The sequence below is a fragment of the Xiphophorus couchianus genome, chromosome 22 (assembly GCF_001444195.1).
Source record: "Xiphophorus couchianus chromosome 22, X_couchianus-1.0, whole genome shotgun sequence".
In the NCBI taxonomy this organism is placed as follows: Eukaryota; Metazoa; Chordata; class Actinopteri; order Cyprinodontiformes; family Poeciliidae; genus Xiphophorus; species Xiphophorus couchianus.
The window spans coordinates 938,049-954,165 of record NC_040249.1 but is presented as its reverse complement, the minus strand read 5'-3'; the positions used below and the strand labels follow the sequence as shown (position 1 = coordinate 954,165).

At 39.2% G+C, this 16,117-nt stretch overlaps 1 protein-coding gene across 6 annotated transcripts in view; it reads left to right on the top strand.

Moving 5' to 3' along the window:
• LOC114137625 (B-cadherin-like) overlaps window positions 1–16,117 on the top strand; it is a 113,336-nt gene that overhangs the window by 7,861 nt on the left and 89,358 nt on the right. The window contains exons 5-14 of one of the 6 annotated variants that reach the window (XM_028006372.1): window positions 1,089–1,211; window positions 1,405–1,560; window positions 2,537–2,681; window positions 9,569–9,741; window positions 10,576–10,704; window positions 12,573–12,758; window positions 13,680–13,924; window positions 14,314–14,456; window positions 14,789–14,880; window positions 15,575–15,707. In XM_028006372.1, the coding sequence (XP_027862173.1) occupies window positions 1,089–1,211; window positions 1,405–1,560; window positions 2,537–2,681; window positions 9,569–9,741; window positions 10,576–10,704; window positions 12,573–12,758; window positions 13,680–13,924; window positions 14,314–14,456; window positions 14,789–14,880; window positions 15,575–15,707 (1,525 nt within the window). The remainder of the gene's footprint in view (window positions 1–1,088; window positions 1,212–1,404; window positions 1,561–2,536; window positions 2,682–9,568; window positions 9,742–10,575; window positions 10,705–12,572; window positions 12,759–13,679; window positions 13,925–14,313; window positions 14,457–14,788; window positions 14,881–15,574; window positions 15,708–16,117) is intronic. The other 5 variants (XM_028006371.1, XM_028006370.1, XM_028006369.1 and 2 more) reach the window with 5 other exon arrangements.

Below are 16,117 nucleotides of genomic sequence, written 5' to 3'. Positions count from 1 at the left end.
GGGGAAGGAGAGGGGGGAAGACATGCGGTAAATGTCGTCGGGTCCGGGAGTCGAACCCATGACAGCCGCGTCGAGGACTTGAGGCCTCCAAATGTGGGTCGCGCTATGCCCTATGCCACCACGGCACGCCTGTGTCTGTTGAGTTTTTAATCAGAGTCACAGAAATTGTTTTGGTTGGTCGAGTTTATGGGACGAGTTTCTCAGACCTTTGTGCGGCCGCTCGACTAAGTGAACAGGACGCTTTATTTTATTGGGACGTCACAAACATTGGATCATCAATGCCTCAAGACTCTGAAACCGATCGATTGAAATCCCTAGGAGAAGTTTGATCAAATGCAGGGGCTGTAAACGAGGTGAAATGAGGTCAAAATTGGAACTTCAATCCAAAATGGTCAACTTTCTGTTTGGTGTTGTGCATGGCTGCAAGAGACTTTTCTGTAGGTCTTGGGGAGTTCTAGTAGTGGACCAGATTGTATGCCTGCACAATAAATATTAATGCCCAGGGTGTTTTGAAAATTGCCGAGTAGTGCAGTTGAGCCGTTTCTATTCCAAATTTTGCGATAATGTTAAAATGCGGAGATTTCATGCAGGGATGCTAAGTTCACCAAGTCTGGTGAGTTTTCAGATATGTTTAGGCCTCCAAAAAGCCAATTTGTTTAAACTGAACCATAATAAAAACATTACAATAAGCCGACTCAGCGCTTCACTGCTTGGGCTTAAATATAAAACATCCAAGGAAGTGAATACTCTTTGTGGGCTCTGTACTTATGTAACCCTCACACTACCAAGGAGCTGTGTTGTGTTGAACAAATGCTTTTTAAAGCAGAGATGTTTTTCTGTGAAACACTGCCACTTTGTGGCTGTATTTAACATTTTCTGCTTCAATGCTTTTTTTGTACAGTCTTCATGTCCCACATGTCTTTTTATGACTGGTTCATTTGAACTTCTGGCCCACAGAAAATTTATATTAAGAGCTTCATGTCAGACGGCAACTTTATTGTGTTAAATTTGAAGTCGGGATGCATTTGTCTATCTGGAGGCCATTTAGTTTCAGTAGTTTACTGATTAAAATATATTTGTTTCCACAGGCTCCCATTCTGTATTTCCCAAAATCTAATCCAGGACTAAAGAGGAGGAAGAGAGCCTGGTCTATCCCTCCCATTGGTTTTCCTGAGAATTTCAGAGGACCTTATCCCCATTCTCTTGCTCAGGTTAGAGAAATTAAAATGTATATGGTTGTGCTTGTATGTATTTGTGTATGAATGAATGAAATTGGAAAAATGACATTCAGTGTAATTTTATTTGCTCTTTCAATTATACCTTGTATTTTAAGATTTATTCCTCCACTATGTTTTGTGCTTTGTTTAAATGTGTCTCGATATAACCTTGGTCTTTGTTGTCCAGATTCGCTCTGATGAAGATAAAGTGAAGAAGATCTATTACAGAATCACTGGACCTGGAGCTGATCAGCCTCCTGTTGGTCTTTTCACCATGGATAGAGTCACTGGTCATCTGTATGTCACACAGGAACTGGACAGAGAGAAACAGGACAAGTACATGGTCAGTGTTTTGTGTTGTAGCTTTAAGCCTGACACTTTTCTATTTGCTATTTGTTAAAGATTCTAGTTAAGGTAAAGTAATTTTATTTATACAGCTCATTTTCAGCAGCAAGACAGTTCAAAGTGCTTTGCATGAATTAGACCGAAATACAAACAAAAGAATAAAGGAAAGACCACAAAGAAAAACAGAAAAGTATAAATTAGATATTGGTTTTCCATGTTTGGTAAGATTAGTGAGGATAAAACTAAATGTTGGTTCTCTGTGTTTTATTCTATAAAGTTGATGGTGCTAAATGTTGATCTAAGGCAGTGGTTCCCAAAGATTTTCTGGGCCCCCCTATGGATTACAATAAAATCCCCCAAAAAGAAAAAAAAATCAACTGACATAAACCTTTACACATATTTTATTTTCAAACTCCACTGAAGTTTATTTCACACTTCAGGATGCAACAAAACTACAAACCATCTTTACAGTGAAACACTTTTGTGTAACTGTTTTTTGGGTTTTTTTTAATTCATCCATACCGCTTCCCGTGCCCCCCTGCAATGGCACGGCGCCCTCTATAGGGGGCGCGCCCCACACGTTGGGAACCACTGATCTAAGGTAATGAGTTAGGAGTTTCTCTGGATTCTAAGTTTGTTCTAATTCCCAGTTTGCTCTGGGTTGAGTGAAGTATCCTTTTGTTTTAATAGGTTTGATTTCTGTTCTGGGTTGAGTGAAATATATAAACTAATAAGAATAAGTAATTCATCATTTATAAACCAGTAGAGGGTTCTCTGGATTATTGTTAAGACTGATTACAATTAATTTTCTGAAACAATTCTCAAGTTTACAAAAATGCTCAAATTGTTTGCCATCTGTGATTAAATATATTGAAAAAAGTTTGTAAAATGGAAAAATAAAATATACCCTAAATGCAACATAAAACTAAAGTGACCATATTGTTTTAATATGTTGAAATTGTAATTTTTTACAGCTTCAAGCTCTTGCCAAGACAGACGGTGGTGCAAATGCAGAGGAGCCTACGGATATTATGATCAATGTAATTGACCAGAATGACAACAAACCTGTTTTCAATCAGTCTACCTATAAGGGAGAAGTTCCAGAGGCCTCAGAAAAAGGTAAAGTCCCAGGATTCAGATAATGAACATGCAAAAAGAAAATGTTCTACTTTATGCAAACAAAATTGTTAGTATGCTTTGAACTGTAGGCAAGATCCTTTGAACAATTTTAAGACTACCTATAATTGGTGCATGCAAAGGGACCTTTTATGCAAAAATGACTTTTTGCACTTTTTCGCTGTTAGTTGTTTTGATGGATAGCGGAAAAAGTCTAGCTGTCCGTCTAGCTGTCTGTTTATATTATATATATATATATATATATATATATATATATATATATATATATATATATATATATATATATATATATATATACATACACTGCTCAAAAAAATAAAGGGAACACTTAAACAACACAATATAACTCCAAGTAAATCAAACTTCTGTGAAATCAAACTGTCCACTTAGGAAGCAACACTGATTGACAATCAATTTCACCTGCTGTTGTGCAAATGGAATAGACAACAGGTGGAAATTATTGGCAATTAGCAAGACACACTCAATAAAGGAGTGGTTCTGCAGTTGGGACCACAGACCACTTCTCAGTACCTATGCTGTCTGGCTGATGTTTTGGTCAGTTTTGAATGTTTGTGGTGCTTTCACACTCGTGGTAGCATGAGACGGACTCCACAACCCATACAAGTGGCTCAGGTAGTGCAGCTCATCCAGGATGGCACATCAATGCAAGCTGTGGCAAGAAGGTTTGCTGTGTCTGTCAGCGTAGTGTCCAGAGGCTGGAGGCGCTACCAGGAGACAGGCCAGTACACCAGGAGACGTGAAGGAGGCCGTAGGAGGGCAACAACCCAGCAGCAGGACCGCTACCTCCGCCTTTGTGCAAGAAGGAACAGGAGGAGCACTGCCAGAGCCCTGCAAAATGACCTCCAGCAGGCCACAAATGTGCATGTGTCTGCACAAACGGTTAGAAACCGACTCCATGAGGATGGTATGAGGGCCCGACGTCCACAGATGGGGGTTGTGCTCACAGCCCAACACCGTGCAGGACGCTTGGCATTGCCAGAGAACACCAGGATTGGCAAATTCGCCACTGGCGCCTTGTGCTCTTCACAGATGAAAGCAGGTTCACACTGAGCACATGTGACAGACGTGACAGAGTCTGGAGACGCCGTGGAGAGCGGTCTGCTGCCTGCAACATCCTTCAGCATGACCGGTTTGGCAGTGGGTCAGTAATGGTGTGCGGTGGCATTTCTTTGGAGGGCCACACAGCCCTCCATGTGCTCGCCAGAGGTAGCCTGACTGCCATTAGGTACCGAGATGAGATCCTCAGACCCCTTGTGGGACCATATGCTGGTGCGGTTGGCCCTGGGTTCCTCCTAATGCAGGACAATGCTAGACCTCATGTGGCTGGAGTGTGTCAGCAGTTCCTGCAAGATGAAGGCATTGAAGCTATGGATTGGCCAGTCCGTTCCCCAGCCCTGAATCCGATTGAGCACATCTGGGACATCATGTCTCGCTCCATCCACCAACGTCACGTTGCACCACAGACTGTCCAGGAGTTGGCGGATGCTTTAGTCCAGGTCTGGGAGGAGATCCCTCAGGAGACCATCCGCCACCTCATCAGGAGCATGCCCAGGCGTTGTAGGGAGGTCATACAGGCACGTGGAGGCCACACACAATACTGAGCCTCATTTTGACTTGTTTAAAGGACATTACATTAAAGTTGGATCAGCGTGTAGTGTTATTTCACTTTAATTTTGTGTGTGGCTCCAAATCCAGGCCTCCATTGATTAATTAATTTGATTTCCATTGATGATTTTTGTGTGATTTTGTTGTCAGCACATTCAACTTTGTACAGAACAAAGTATTCAATGAGAATATTTCTTTCATTCAGATCTAGAATGTGTTATTTGAGTGTTCCCTTTATTTTTTTGAGCAGTGTATATATATATATATATATATACATTTAATGTATATATATTTATGGATATAGATGTGTAGATTATATATATATATATATATATATATATATATATAGAGAGAGAGAGATATATTTATATCTATATCTACACTATATACATAGAGAGATATCTATAGATATAGATGTGTAGATTATATATATATATATATATATATAGAGAGAGAGAGAGAGAGAGAGAGATATTTATATCTATATCTACACTATATACATATAGAGATATCTATAGATATACATGTGTAGATTATATATACATATATAAACAGATAGATCTATATACACATATAGATCTATCTGTATGTATATATATATATATATGGAGAGAGAGAGATATGTATATCTATATAGATATATATTTCTTTATCTAGGTAGATGGATCTATGTAGATAGATATATCTATATATCTAGATCTCTCTCTCTCTCTATATATATATATGTATATTTAGATATATAGATAGATATCTAAATCTATATTTCTGATTTATTTATAAATCAGATATATATATATAGGTTTATGGATATATAGATCTATAGATTTATGGATTACAGATAGAGCTACAGATATAGATGTGTAGATTATATATACATACATATACATAGGTATATAGACATAGATCTATATATATGTAGATATATATATATATATAGATAGATTGATATCTAAATCTATATTTCTGATTTATATAGAAATATATCTATATATTTCTATAGATAGATAGATAGATAGATAGATAGATAGATAGATAGATAGATAGAGAGAGGGACATAAATTTAGATATAGATATATCTTTCCCAGAAAGATAAATAGTTTTCCAAATTTTTCCTAATTTGTATAGGTTTAAACTTCTAAAAGGCTCTTTTTGTTCCACGTTGTTTACATTTTCTTTTTCTAAATCTCCCTGTAATTAATAAATGTGGTTGTCTTATTTTCTGTTTAGAATTAGAAATAAAAATCTTACAATGGATGAACATGAGCACTGATGTCTTTGCTTTTTAATATTATCTAAAATGTCCAATTAACAACATCAGTAGCTCTTTTTAAATTCCCACCAATCACTCAACCCACACGTGGCCCCACCCCGTTGACTTCCTGTTTTGTCTTTGCTCTGAGAATACTTTCCTCAACAGATCATTCTGGTATTTGAGTTTAGCACTTAGTTTACGATTTATGTCGAACATCTCATCAAGCTGTCTCATTAAGTATTTCTGTAGTTCGATATTTCCCAATTCAGGTTCCTTAGATTTGGCCTGACACAAACACTTTGCTTGACTTGTTGTGGAAATCACAGTGTCTTTGGAATAACACTGATTTTCCAAGGAAGCTACCTGTTCACCGTGTTTTGCTGGAACTGAAACATCTTGCCCTTCGATATGTACAGCGAAGAAATTTAGGTCAATGCGAGGTTCTGATTCAGGGAACACTTTCCAAAATGTTTTCTTTCCTCTGCTGGGCAAAGCTGACTGATAACTTGGTTTTTCCGGCAGAGGACCGTTATTGACGTTACTATTTTGTGTCAAAAACGTTAGATCTACACAAGCGTCTGACTCGGGGAAAGATTTCCATAATAGTGGCGTCTTCTTGATGTGCTTTGTCTTTGATGTCTGTTTCTCCCCTTTTTGATCCACTTTCTTCTGTGATTTCAAGATGGATTTCTTTTTGGTGACCAGCTGTGTTGTAAAAATCACAGGTTCTTCTGTACAAATCTCCTTTTTCAAGGAATCTTCCTGATCACCTTCTTCAGTCAGAGAAGTGTTTTGCTTATCAACATTTTCAGTGCAAGACTTAAAGGACTCTTCCTTCTCTGCTACATTGATTGTCTCCTGCAGTACAGAGATCGATGCTTTTTCAGTAACTGGTGAAACATCTTCCGTTCCAGTAGTTTCAGATGAAATCCTTAGATCAGCAGGGGCATGTTTCTCCAGCCAGATTTGAAACGGTATCTTTTTCTTCTTGTGGCGCCTGGTGGTTGGTGGCTGTTCCTCCTCTTGCTGATCCAGTGTCTCCTGTGTTTTGGAGATGAAATCTTGTTCAGTAACCAGTGGTGTTTCCTCGGCGCGTATCTCCTTTTTTAAGGAATCTTCCTGATCACCTTCTTCAGTCAGAGAAGTGTCTTGCTTATTAACATTTTCAGTGCAAGACTTAAATGACTCTTCCTTCTCTGCTACATTGATTGTCTCCTGCAGTACGGAGATCGATGCTTTTTCGGTAACTGGTGAAACATCTTCCGTTCCAGTAGTTTCAGATGAAATCCTTAGATCAGTGGGGGCATGTTTCTCCAACCAGATTTGAAACGGTATCTTTTTCTTCTTGTGGCGCCTGGTGGTTGGTGGCTGTTCCTCCTCTTGCTGATCCAGTGTCTCCTGTGTTTTGGAGATGAAACTCTGTTCAGTGACCAGTGGTGTTTCCTCGGCGCGTATCTCCTTTTTCAAGGAATCTTCCTGATGACCTACTTCTTCAGTCAGAGAAGTGTCTTGCTTATCAACATTTTCAGTGCAAGACTTAAAGGACTCTTCCTTCTCTGCTAGATCGATTGTCTCCTGCAGTACAGAGATCGATGCTTTTTCAGTAACTGGTGAAACATCTTCCGTTCCAGTACTTTCAGATGAAATCCTTAGATCAGCAGGGGCATGTTTCTCCAACCAGATATGAAATGGTATCTTTTTCTTCTTGTTGCGCCTGGTGGTTGGTGGCTGTTCCTCAGACTTAGAGGGCTGTTCCTTCTCTGCTATATCTATTGTCTCCTGCACTCTAGTGATGGACTCTTCTTCACTGAGCAGTGAATCGTTCTGCTTTTCAATATTTCCTGCAGAAATCTCTTGGTAAATGGGGACGTGTTCCTCCGACCAGGTTTTAAATGGTACCTGGTTCTTCTCATTGGTCTCACTCTCAGGTGTCGGTCTGTCCCCTTTGTGATCCACTGTCTCCTTTGCTTTGGGAATTGATCCATTTTCAACCACCAGTGAAGCGTCCTGCTGTTGGATATTGTCAGCAGAAATCTTTAGCTCCTCAGGTGCGTGCAGCTCCCACCAGACTGCAAATGACACCTTCTTCTTCTTGCGCTTGGGTGGCTTGGGTGGCTGTAATTCCCTTTCGACAATGTTGTCGAATTCAACCTCTTCAATTCTAGGCTGGTTGGACTGCATTGTAACCTTTGCTTGTTTCAGGTTCTAAGATAAATCACTTCTCTAGAAACTCAGTAAAGATTTCAAGTTAAGTTTGATGTCGATCTCCAAAAGAAATGTTCACCAAACAAAGTTGAAGATCTTACTGTGAACTGCTCAATAAACTCTCAAGAGGAACGTATCAACAACGGCTGCTAAACGGTTGTGATGAAAGTAGCTCGATGTGAGGAACTTATATAATCGCTGGTGATGTCAGAATTCTGCTTTTGGAGTTTTATTGTCATGTCACATTGTGATGTCACAGTTTCATTTCATATTCAGAAGGTGGACTGCAGAAAGCCTCAGTGGGCTTTTAAACTGTCACTGGTTGCCATAGTTACTGGGCTGAGCAAGAAGCAAGGAATATGGATGTTAATTTTAAAGTCCGTTCCCCAGACCTGAATCTGATTGAGCACATCTGGGACATCATGTCTCGCTCCATCCACCAACGTCACGTTGCACCACAGACTGTCCAGGAGTTGGCGGATGCTTTAGTCCAGGTCTGGGAGGAGATCCCTCAGGAGACCATCCTCATCCTCATCAGGAGCATGCCCAGGCGTTGTAGGGAGGTCATACAGGCACGTGGAGGCCACACACAATACTGAGCCTCATTTTGACTTGTTTTAAGGACATTACATTAAAGTTGGATCAGCGTGTAGTGTTATTTCACTTTAATTTTGTGTGTGGCTCCAAATCCAGGCCTCCATTGGTTAATTAATTTGATTTCCATTGATGATTTATGTGTGATTTTGTTGTCAGCACATTCAACTTTGTACAGAACAAAGTATTCAATGAGAATATTTCTTTCATTCAGATCTAGGATGTGTTATTTGAGTGTTCCCTTTATTTTTTTGAGCAGTGTATATATATACAGTATATATATGTGTGTGTGTGTGTGTGAGGGGGGGGGGGGTTGCGAGCGTGTGTGTGTTAACAGTGGTGACATATGCACTAACTTGATGCACAGCTGTGGAGGCATCTCGAGCAGCAATCCTGCTGTGTGTACAGCCCTGTGCACACAGCAGTGAATGTTTATAAGAAAGGGACGGTCATTTTGACGTGAAAGCCGTGCAGCTCTGGGCTGACAACCCATCATCGCGTTTGCTCCGTCACTTCCAAGTCCAACAACATGAGCCATGGTCTCCTCACGACTCGACAGCATACGTTTGATTTTTTTCTGATGCATTCAGCAGTGCCCGACGAAATTGCATAATTGCCAATGAACACAGTTTCAGACTCTTCTTTCTGTTGAAGTGTCAAGTACATGATTAGCATCTTCTCCACTGCAATATTGGTGGTTTCATCTGCTGCTTTTGTCGTTTTAATGGGTTAAGTTTTCAAATTCTTTGGTTTTCTTGGAAGCCTGTTTGCAGCGTGGTCATCACGATGACACTCAAATCAGAAATCAAAGTTTCTGCTTTTAAAAGTAATTACAATGGGTTTTGGCACAGGGGTTAAGCACATCCCACCTATGGAGACCTTAGTTCTCAACTCAGTTGTCGCAGGTTCAATTCCCGGCCTGGCGACCTGTGCCGCATGTCTTCCCCATTCTCTCATTACCCACTTTCCTGTCAATTCACTATCAAATAAAGGCCAGTAGAGCCAATAAAACCTTTTAAAAATAATAATTACAATGCTAATTGATTTAAAATCAATCCTTTTCTGATCTAAAATAAACACTTTGTTATATTCATGCCAAATTGTTGTTGAGTTTCTTAGTTCAGAAACTCGCCAACTGTTAAATCTAAATAGCTGCTGCTCTCACTGTTGTTCGTTGTTTCCTCTTGATTAGGTTTTGACGTGATTCAGGTTGTGGCCACAGATGCTGATGAGCCAAATAATGACAACTCTGATATCAGGTACCGTATAAAGAGTCAGAAGCCAGAGGATCCCAGTCCCAACATGTTTACCATCAATCCAACAACTGGAGTCATCAGAGTCAACGAAGCTGGACTGGACCGAGAGGTGAGAATTCTGACAGTTTTGGCCCATCTGACTAAAATCAGAATTAGGCTAATGTGTATTTTTATTACAAAACGCACAGATTTGGGAAGATGATGTAGAGTCTCAAAAGCAGAAGTTAGAGAGGAAACCCGCTCTGTTCCATTTGCACCTTGCAATGGAATCACTCAAACGCAAAGCTGCTGTGAATTACAGTAACAAATAAAAATAAATACATGTGCCATTGACCTTTAAACATATGCATGCTTGAGTAATACAGAGAAAAAATAGTAAGTAAATTGGCAAAATGCTTGAGTAAAATAGTGATTTCTATTGGTTTAACTAAATCCTGCTCTATCTGGACCATTTCACAATTCAATCTGGTCAGGCATTTAAGAATAGATCATTCAATAATTCCCAAGAATAAAAACTCCAAGAAACAAAGAGTTTCAATATTATTCTTAAATATTATAACTTATAATTAACTGAAGTTGACATGAAAAGAACACAAGGCAATTGTACTGTCCATCATTTCCCCTCCTCTCCTGCAGTGTCCTGTATCAGATTCTATGTTCTCTGCTGGAAGCTACAAACACACATACCTGTTGCAGATTTAATTTATAAATTAGCAAGATTTCATTAAATCTTTTTTTCTATGTTTCTCAGAATGAGCTCTGTGCTGTTTGTTGGAACCTAAATAATTTCTAAACTAAGTTTTTCTTAGAGGCATCTAAGCTCTGCCTTGATAACTGAGGACTGAAATAGTGTTGAATATTTTAGAAAGCTGATTTTCTACAGTTCAGTGACGATGAACTAAAAGTGTCTTTGTTTAATTAAAGTCAACATTTCATTCTACAGAAAGTCCCAAAGTATGAACTGGAAGTACAGGCAGCTGACGACAAAGGAGAAGGTTTGACTGGATTTACCAAAGTGATTATCAAAGTTACGGACCGCAACGATCACGCTCCAGTCTTTACAGAGTCCAGAGTAAGTACAACACATGACTGCTTTTTAAAAAAAATTTAAACCTGTTGATAGGTATTTTCTGAACCTATATAAAAAGAACCACAGACAACGTTACTTAGTTTTCAACCAAATTCTTGCAATAATTGAGAAGGCACAGAGGATCGGCTCCTACAGACCGATCTTCTTGCCTTCTGCCATTCTGCTGCAGAACTTTTCTTTTTATTAGCAGGGAATTTGAGTGAATGGAAAGTGAGAGAGTGATCTTAACAAAAAGGGGGGCTACCCTGATAACAAGGAAGGGAAAACAGAAATTAAATTCTACACACAGACAATTAGAGGCAACTAAGGAGTATCTCAGGAAGTCCTCCTAAAGAAGCAACTGCAAAAACATGCTTGAGTTCAAGGAAAGGTTAGTTAGTCTTACACACAATTTAACAAGTTCTTCCTCTCTGAGGTGAGAACACTAAACCTTAAAATATGAAAACAACTAGTAATATAAAACTACTAATGTAAGAAAGATAACAAAACATAATAATTCTAACACCTGTTGTTCATTTGTTAATGGATGGCTTTGTATGAAAATCTCTACATATAAATTAGTTGCACTTCAAACTTGAACTTTTTAAAATAGAGAACCACCTTACAGATATCAATTTTTTTCATATTTTTAAAATATTTTCTGTTTTGTCCCAAAGAAATTCTCATTTTTGAAGGACAAAAACCCAAAATATTCAATATTTTTCAAAAATAAACAGCAAAGTTGAATATTTTTGATGTGAATGTTCCAGCCTTGATCAGGTAAAAAAAATAACAGGATTGATGTACAGTATATGCATTATCATTTTTGGAGTAATAAGAGTTAAAACTGACACTTAAAACATTTGTCAAAAAATAATAATAATTTTTTGAAGGTAAACCCCCCCAAAATATGCAGTATTTTTAACATCACCAAATCATTCCATATATCTACTGATGACCTCCCCTGTAGCTAATCTTGCAGGATTAGCTGCAATAAGTCTGGAAAGAGAGATGAATATGTCATGTTGGGGTTTAGGTATCTAGCCCACATGCAGAACACCACAGGAGACAACAAATTAGTTGAATATTTATTATAAGACAATAACCCAGTAAAGATGTTGGCGTGGTTAGGGTCCAGACTGGGGGGGGGGGGATGCTGCTAACTGCGGCTCACTGCAGAACAGCGAAAAGGAAATGGTGAGTTCAATGGTAGCTGGGAAACAGGATGTGGGAAACATCCTCAGACTTGTAATCTGGTAAAATCATCTCCTTTACATCATTGTCGTCTCACCAGGACTATTTGTTTGTTCAATATCTTTATCGCTATGCATTTTGGAAGGTTATAGAACCATTTTCCCATTTGAAAGTTGATCAAATAAATGAGCGAGGCCTGTGGTAATATCAGGGAGGTCATCACACCCAAACAAGTTTTTCTTGTGTTTTGAAGACAGAATCTTGGATTAGTTTGGTTTTCATTGAAAAGTTATTTTAAAATGCTGTGATAACTGTTCACTGAAAATATGTGGTTATAATAGCAGTCAGTGGGACCAAAATGGGACAGAAGGTTTTAAGTGTACACAAAGTGCTTATCTTTTGTTCTGCATACCTTATAATCATAGGGACAATAAATTTTTAAAAGAAAATTTTAAAAAGTCTTGGCCAAGTTTCATAGAATTAACTTTTAGTCCAACTGAGATGTTGAATCAAAAAAAGCAGTAAAGCAGGATTTCCCATTTTGGTCAGCCAAGAATCCCCAAGGGTTAAAGAACAAGTTGTGTAGATAAATATGTATATATGTATGCAAATGTGTGAAGATAATTTGGAATTTGTTGTGGTGAGCAACCTTAAAAATGTCTTCTGTCTCCTCTCAGTATGAGGCCACAGTTGAAGAGAATAAAGTAGACGCTCTAGTTGTTAAGATGTTGGTGACAGACGGTGATGAGCCTCATACCATGGCCTGGAATGCAAAGTTCAACATCATTGATGGAGATCCAGGAAATCTGTTTACTGTGGAAACAGGAACAAACAAACAAGAAGGAATCATCACTACTGCTAAGGTAGGAGCCAAAGCCGAACAGTCGACGCTCAGTCACATGGTTTCAGCACACACCTTTCACACAGCAGCGCAGACCTTTTGGGGGACGTCCTCATGCTTCAGTTTACTTCACGCCTCTACCCACTGGGAGTCCCGCTCCCTCCCTGAATTCTCTTTTTTGCTTTTATGAAACAGTCTCAGAGAGGGCGGCACATGTTTCTGCAGACACCCTGCTCCATGAACAACAACATTAAAATTTCCATCCAGGAGGTTTAGGACATTAGACGGTCTTTTTGTTATAGTAGATATTTAGTGAAGAATCCTATAATTGTACATAATTGCTCATCGTGTCGGGTAAACATTGCTCAAAAGTGTTTATATCTGGCGGGCTGTGGTGGCGTAGGGGCAAAGCACGACTCACGTATTGAGGCCTTAGTCGTCGTGGCAGTGGTCACAGGTTCGATTCCAGGCATGGTGACATTTTCCACATGTCTTCCCCCTCTCTCATTACCCTGTTTCCTGCAGAAACAAACACCGTATAGTGGAAGCCAACTAGTTGGAGATAAAAATATCAATACTGCTGCCTGAGTATATTTCGGCATAAAATACAGCAACAGACTTCTGACCAATCAGACAACACTTTGCACAGAGCTCTGTCGAAATAATTCAGCCACGGCCTGGTGTTCGGCACGCGGATGACTCTCTGAAAACAAAAGGACATTTTTGTCACACGTCAACGTCAATGACAATGAGAGCTGATTTTACCACTTTGGATGAAATATGTAGGAGCTTTTATTGTGTTTTATGTGGGGTAACTCATTGCTACATTTAATACAGTGTGTTGTAGTTCTGCTATGGATTGTACTGTACTATGTCTGTGTCAAAGCTTTAGCACTAATGTCTGATCAGTTGATCAATGATGATCTTTCTTCCACTGAACCAGGGTCTGGACTTTGAGAAAACCAGTAAGCACACTCTACTGGTCACAGTGGAGAATGAGGCTCCTTTTGCTGTCCCCTTGGTCACTTCCACTGCTACAGTGGTGGTGACTGTGGAGGATGTCAATGAACCTCCCATCTTTGAACTCATAGAGAAGCATGTTTCCAAAAGTGAGGATCTTGCTGTGAACAGCACTGTGGTGCGATACACAGCTACTGATCCAGACGTTGGACGCAAACAGAAAGTCATGTAAGAAACCTTTAAACTCTACATTCCATCTGTTTAAAGGGAAATTTGCTACACTTTTTATTTTAGGGTTTATCAGATCTCTTTTCCCCAGCAACAACTGAGCAAACATTAATCTTGAAAACCTTATTACAATGTTTCTTTATGTTGAGCAAATGTTGATTATATGACCAAACATCAACTCCAAATTAACAAATTCAGTCACATTCTGTGCAATTCAATGCAACATTAATCATAATGCAGAACTACATATTAGTAAGTAAGTGCTCTGTCTGCTGAAACCAGCAGAGTCTTATCTAACTCCTCACGTTGTCTCTCATTTCAACATGTGCTACTTTGCTCCACATTATGACATTGGGCTCATGCTATTTTTTACCGTCCTACATGTGCAGGTATAAGGTGATCAAGGACCAAGGTGACTGGCTCAATGTCGACAAGGAAACCGGAATAATCACAGTGAAAACCCAAATGAACAGAGAATCTCCACTTGTCACGGAGGAGAAATACACAGCCCTGATTGGTGCATATGATGATGGTAGGTGTGAGGGTTAATTGATTTGTAAAGCAGCAGCTACATAAGAGGACATTTTGGAATCAAATGTGAAGTCAAACCTAATTGAACAGCTTTGTTTATATGGTCGGCTGTGAGCTGAACTCAAATGTAAGACCTGAGACGTTAAGGGTCCTCCACTTCTGTAGCCTTAGGAAGCCTTCTGCTTTAGCTTGCTTTGTGGGACTTCTCTCTAGAAGAATCACAAGTATTGCAGTTTTAGATTTCCTCACCTTGTCACAAGAGTCTCAGTAGATTGTTGAAGCCATCCGTGTCATTGCTCGCGATTTCCTGACCCATGTCTGTCATCTCACCAGATCAGATCCCAGCTACAGGAACCGGTACTTTGATTATTAAGCTGGAAGATGTCAATGACAACGCTCCCACCGTTGTTGAGCGTGATTTTGAGGTATGTCAGCAGAGCATTTTGTTGCTACATATTTTTCAGCCAGATAAAATCAAATGGAAATCTTTGTTTATTCTTATTTAATTGATTTTTTTTTTTCTAATCTCTACTGAATTTTTAAACTTAAAAATCATCAATTATTTACAAGCAACGGTGTCTCAACACCAGCGTCATGTACTCGTACGATTAAAAACAAGTAGTTACTCAGAACCAATACCACTTTTGTTCTGGGTGTTTCCTCCTGAGCTGGGTTAGAACAAACTCTGTACCAGGTGGTGGTGGTAACACACCAACAAGTTATTTGCTGAAGAAAAAAAATAAGAAGAAGAAAAGAGAAATTAGGTGGCAGGAGGGGGTCAAAATGTCCGTACTAAAAGATATTTGAAGATAAACATGGTAGATACTAAAATACATTTTATTTTGTTATTTATTTTCTCATTTTTATTACTTATTATTTTGTATGTCATGCAGTAGTTTTGATTTGTTTGCGGTTTTTTATTATTATTATTATTTTGTGATGTATAAGTAAAAACTTATTAACTACTCGGTAGTGGTTCTGGGAATCTACAAGTACCTAAACTGAAGCAGTAGTACTTTGTACTCAGCCTGGAAAAAACTGCCATCGGGACACGCCTACTTACAAGTGTGCTGTTGCATATTCACCAGTGTTTCAAATCCATTTTCTTTCCCCCTACAGATGTGTAACAAGAAACCAATTCCTCATGTGCTGAATGTGATGGATAAAGATGGAACAGGTTTTACTTTTCCATACAGTGTCAACCTGCGGCACGATTCAAAGGCTAAGTGGACCGTTAAGATGAACGAGAGTGGTACGTTTACCTTTTATACTAAAATGATTACAAATCTGTTCCTAAGAATAGGAAACGATCCCAACAAATTGAAAAGTGCACCTCTTTCACAAATCGTCTTTCACCTGCAAAGATGTCCCATAGAGACCAACTGATCTGTTCTGTGAACCACTGAAGGTTTGTCAGGTTCGGTGTCTCCGACCTGGGTCCTCCAGGCTCACCGCCCTGCAAGGTTTTAGGTGTTTCCTTGCTTCAGCCTGGGTGATCTCAATTCACAGGTTTTTGCTGAACTGCAATCAGCTGAATCAGGCGTAGTAAAGCGACAAATCAGCTATAACATTCAGGGCCTTGAGGGGGCCAGGGTTGGGAAACACTGATAGGGGACGCAGAGGTTTTGATGGACCATTAATAAATCACACAAAGTGTCAAAA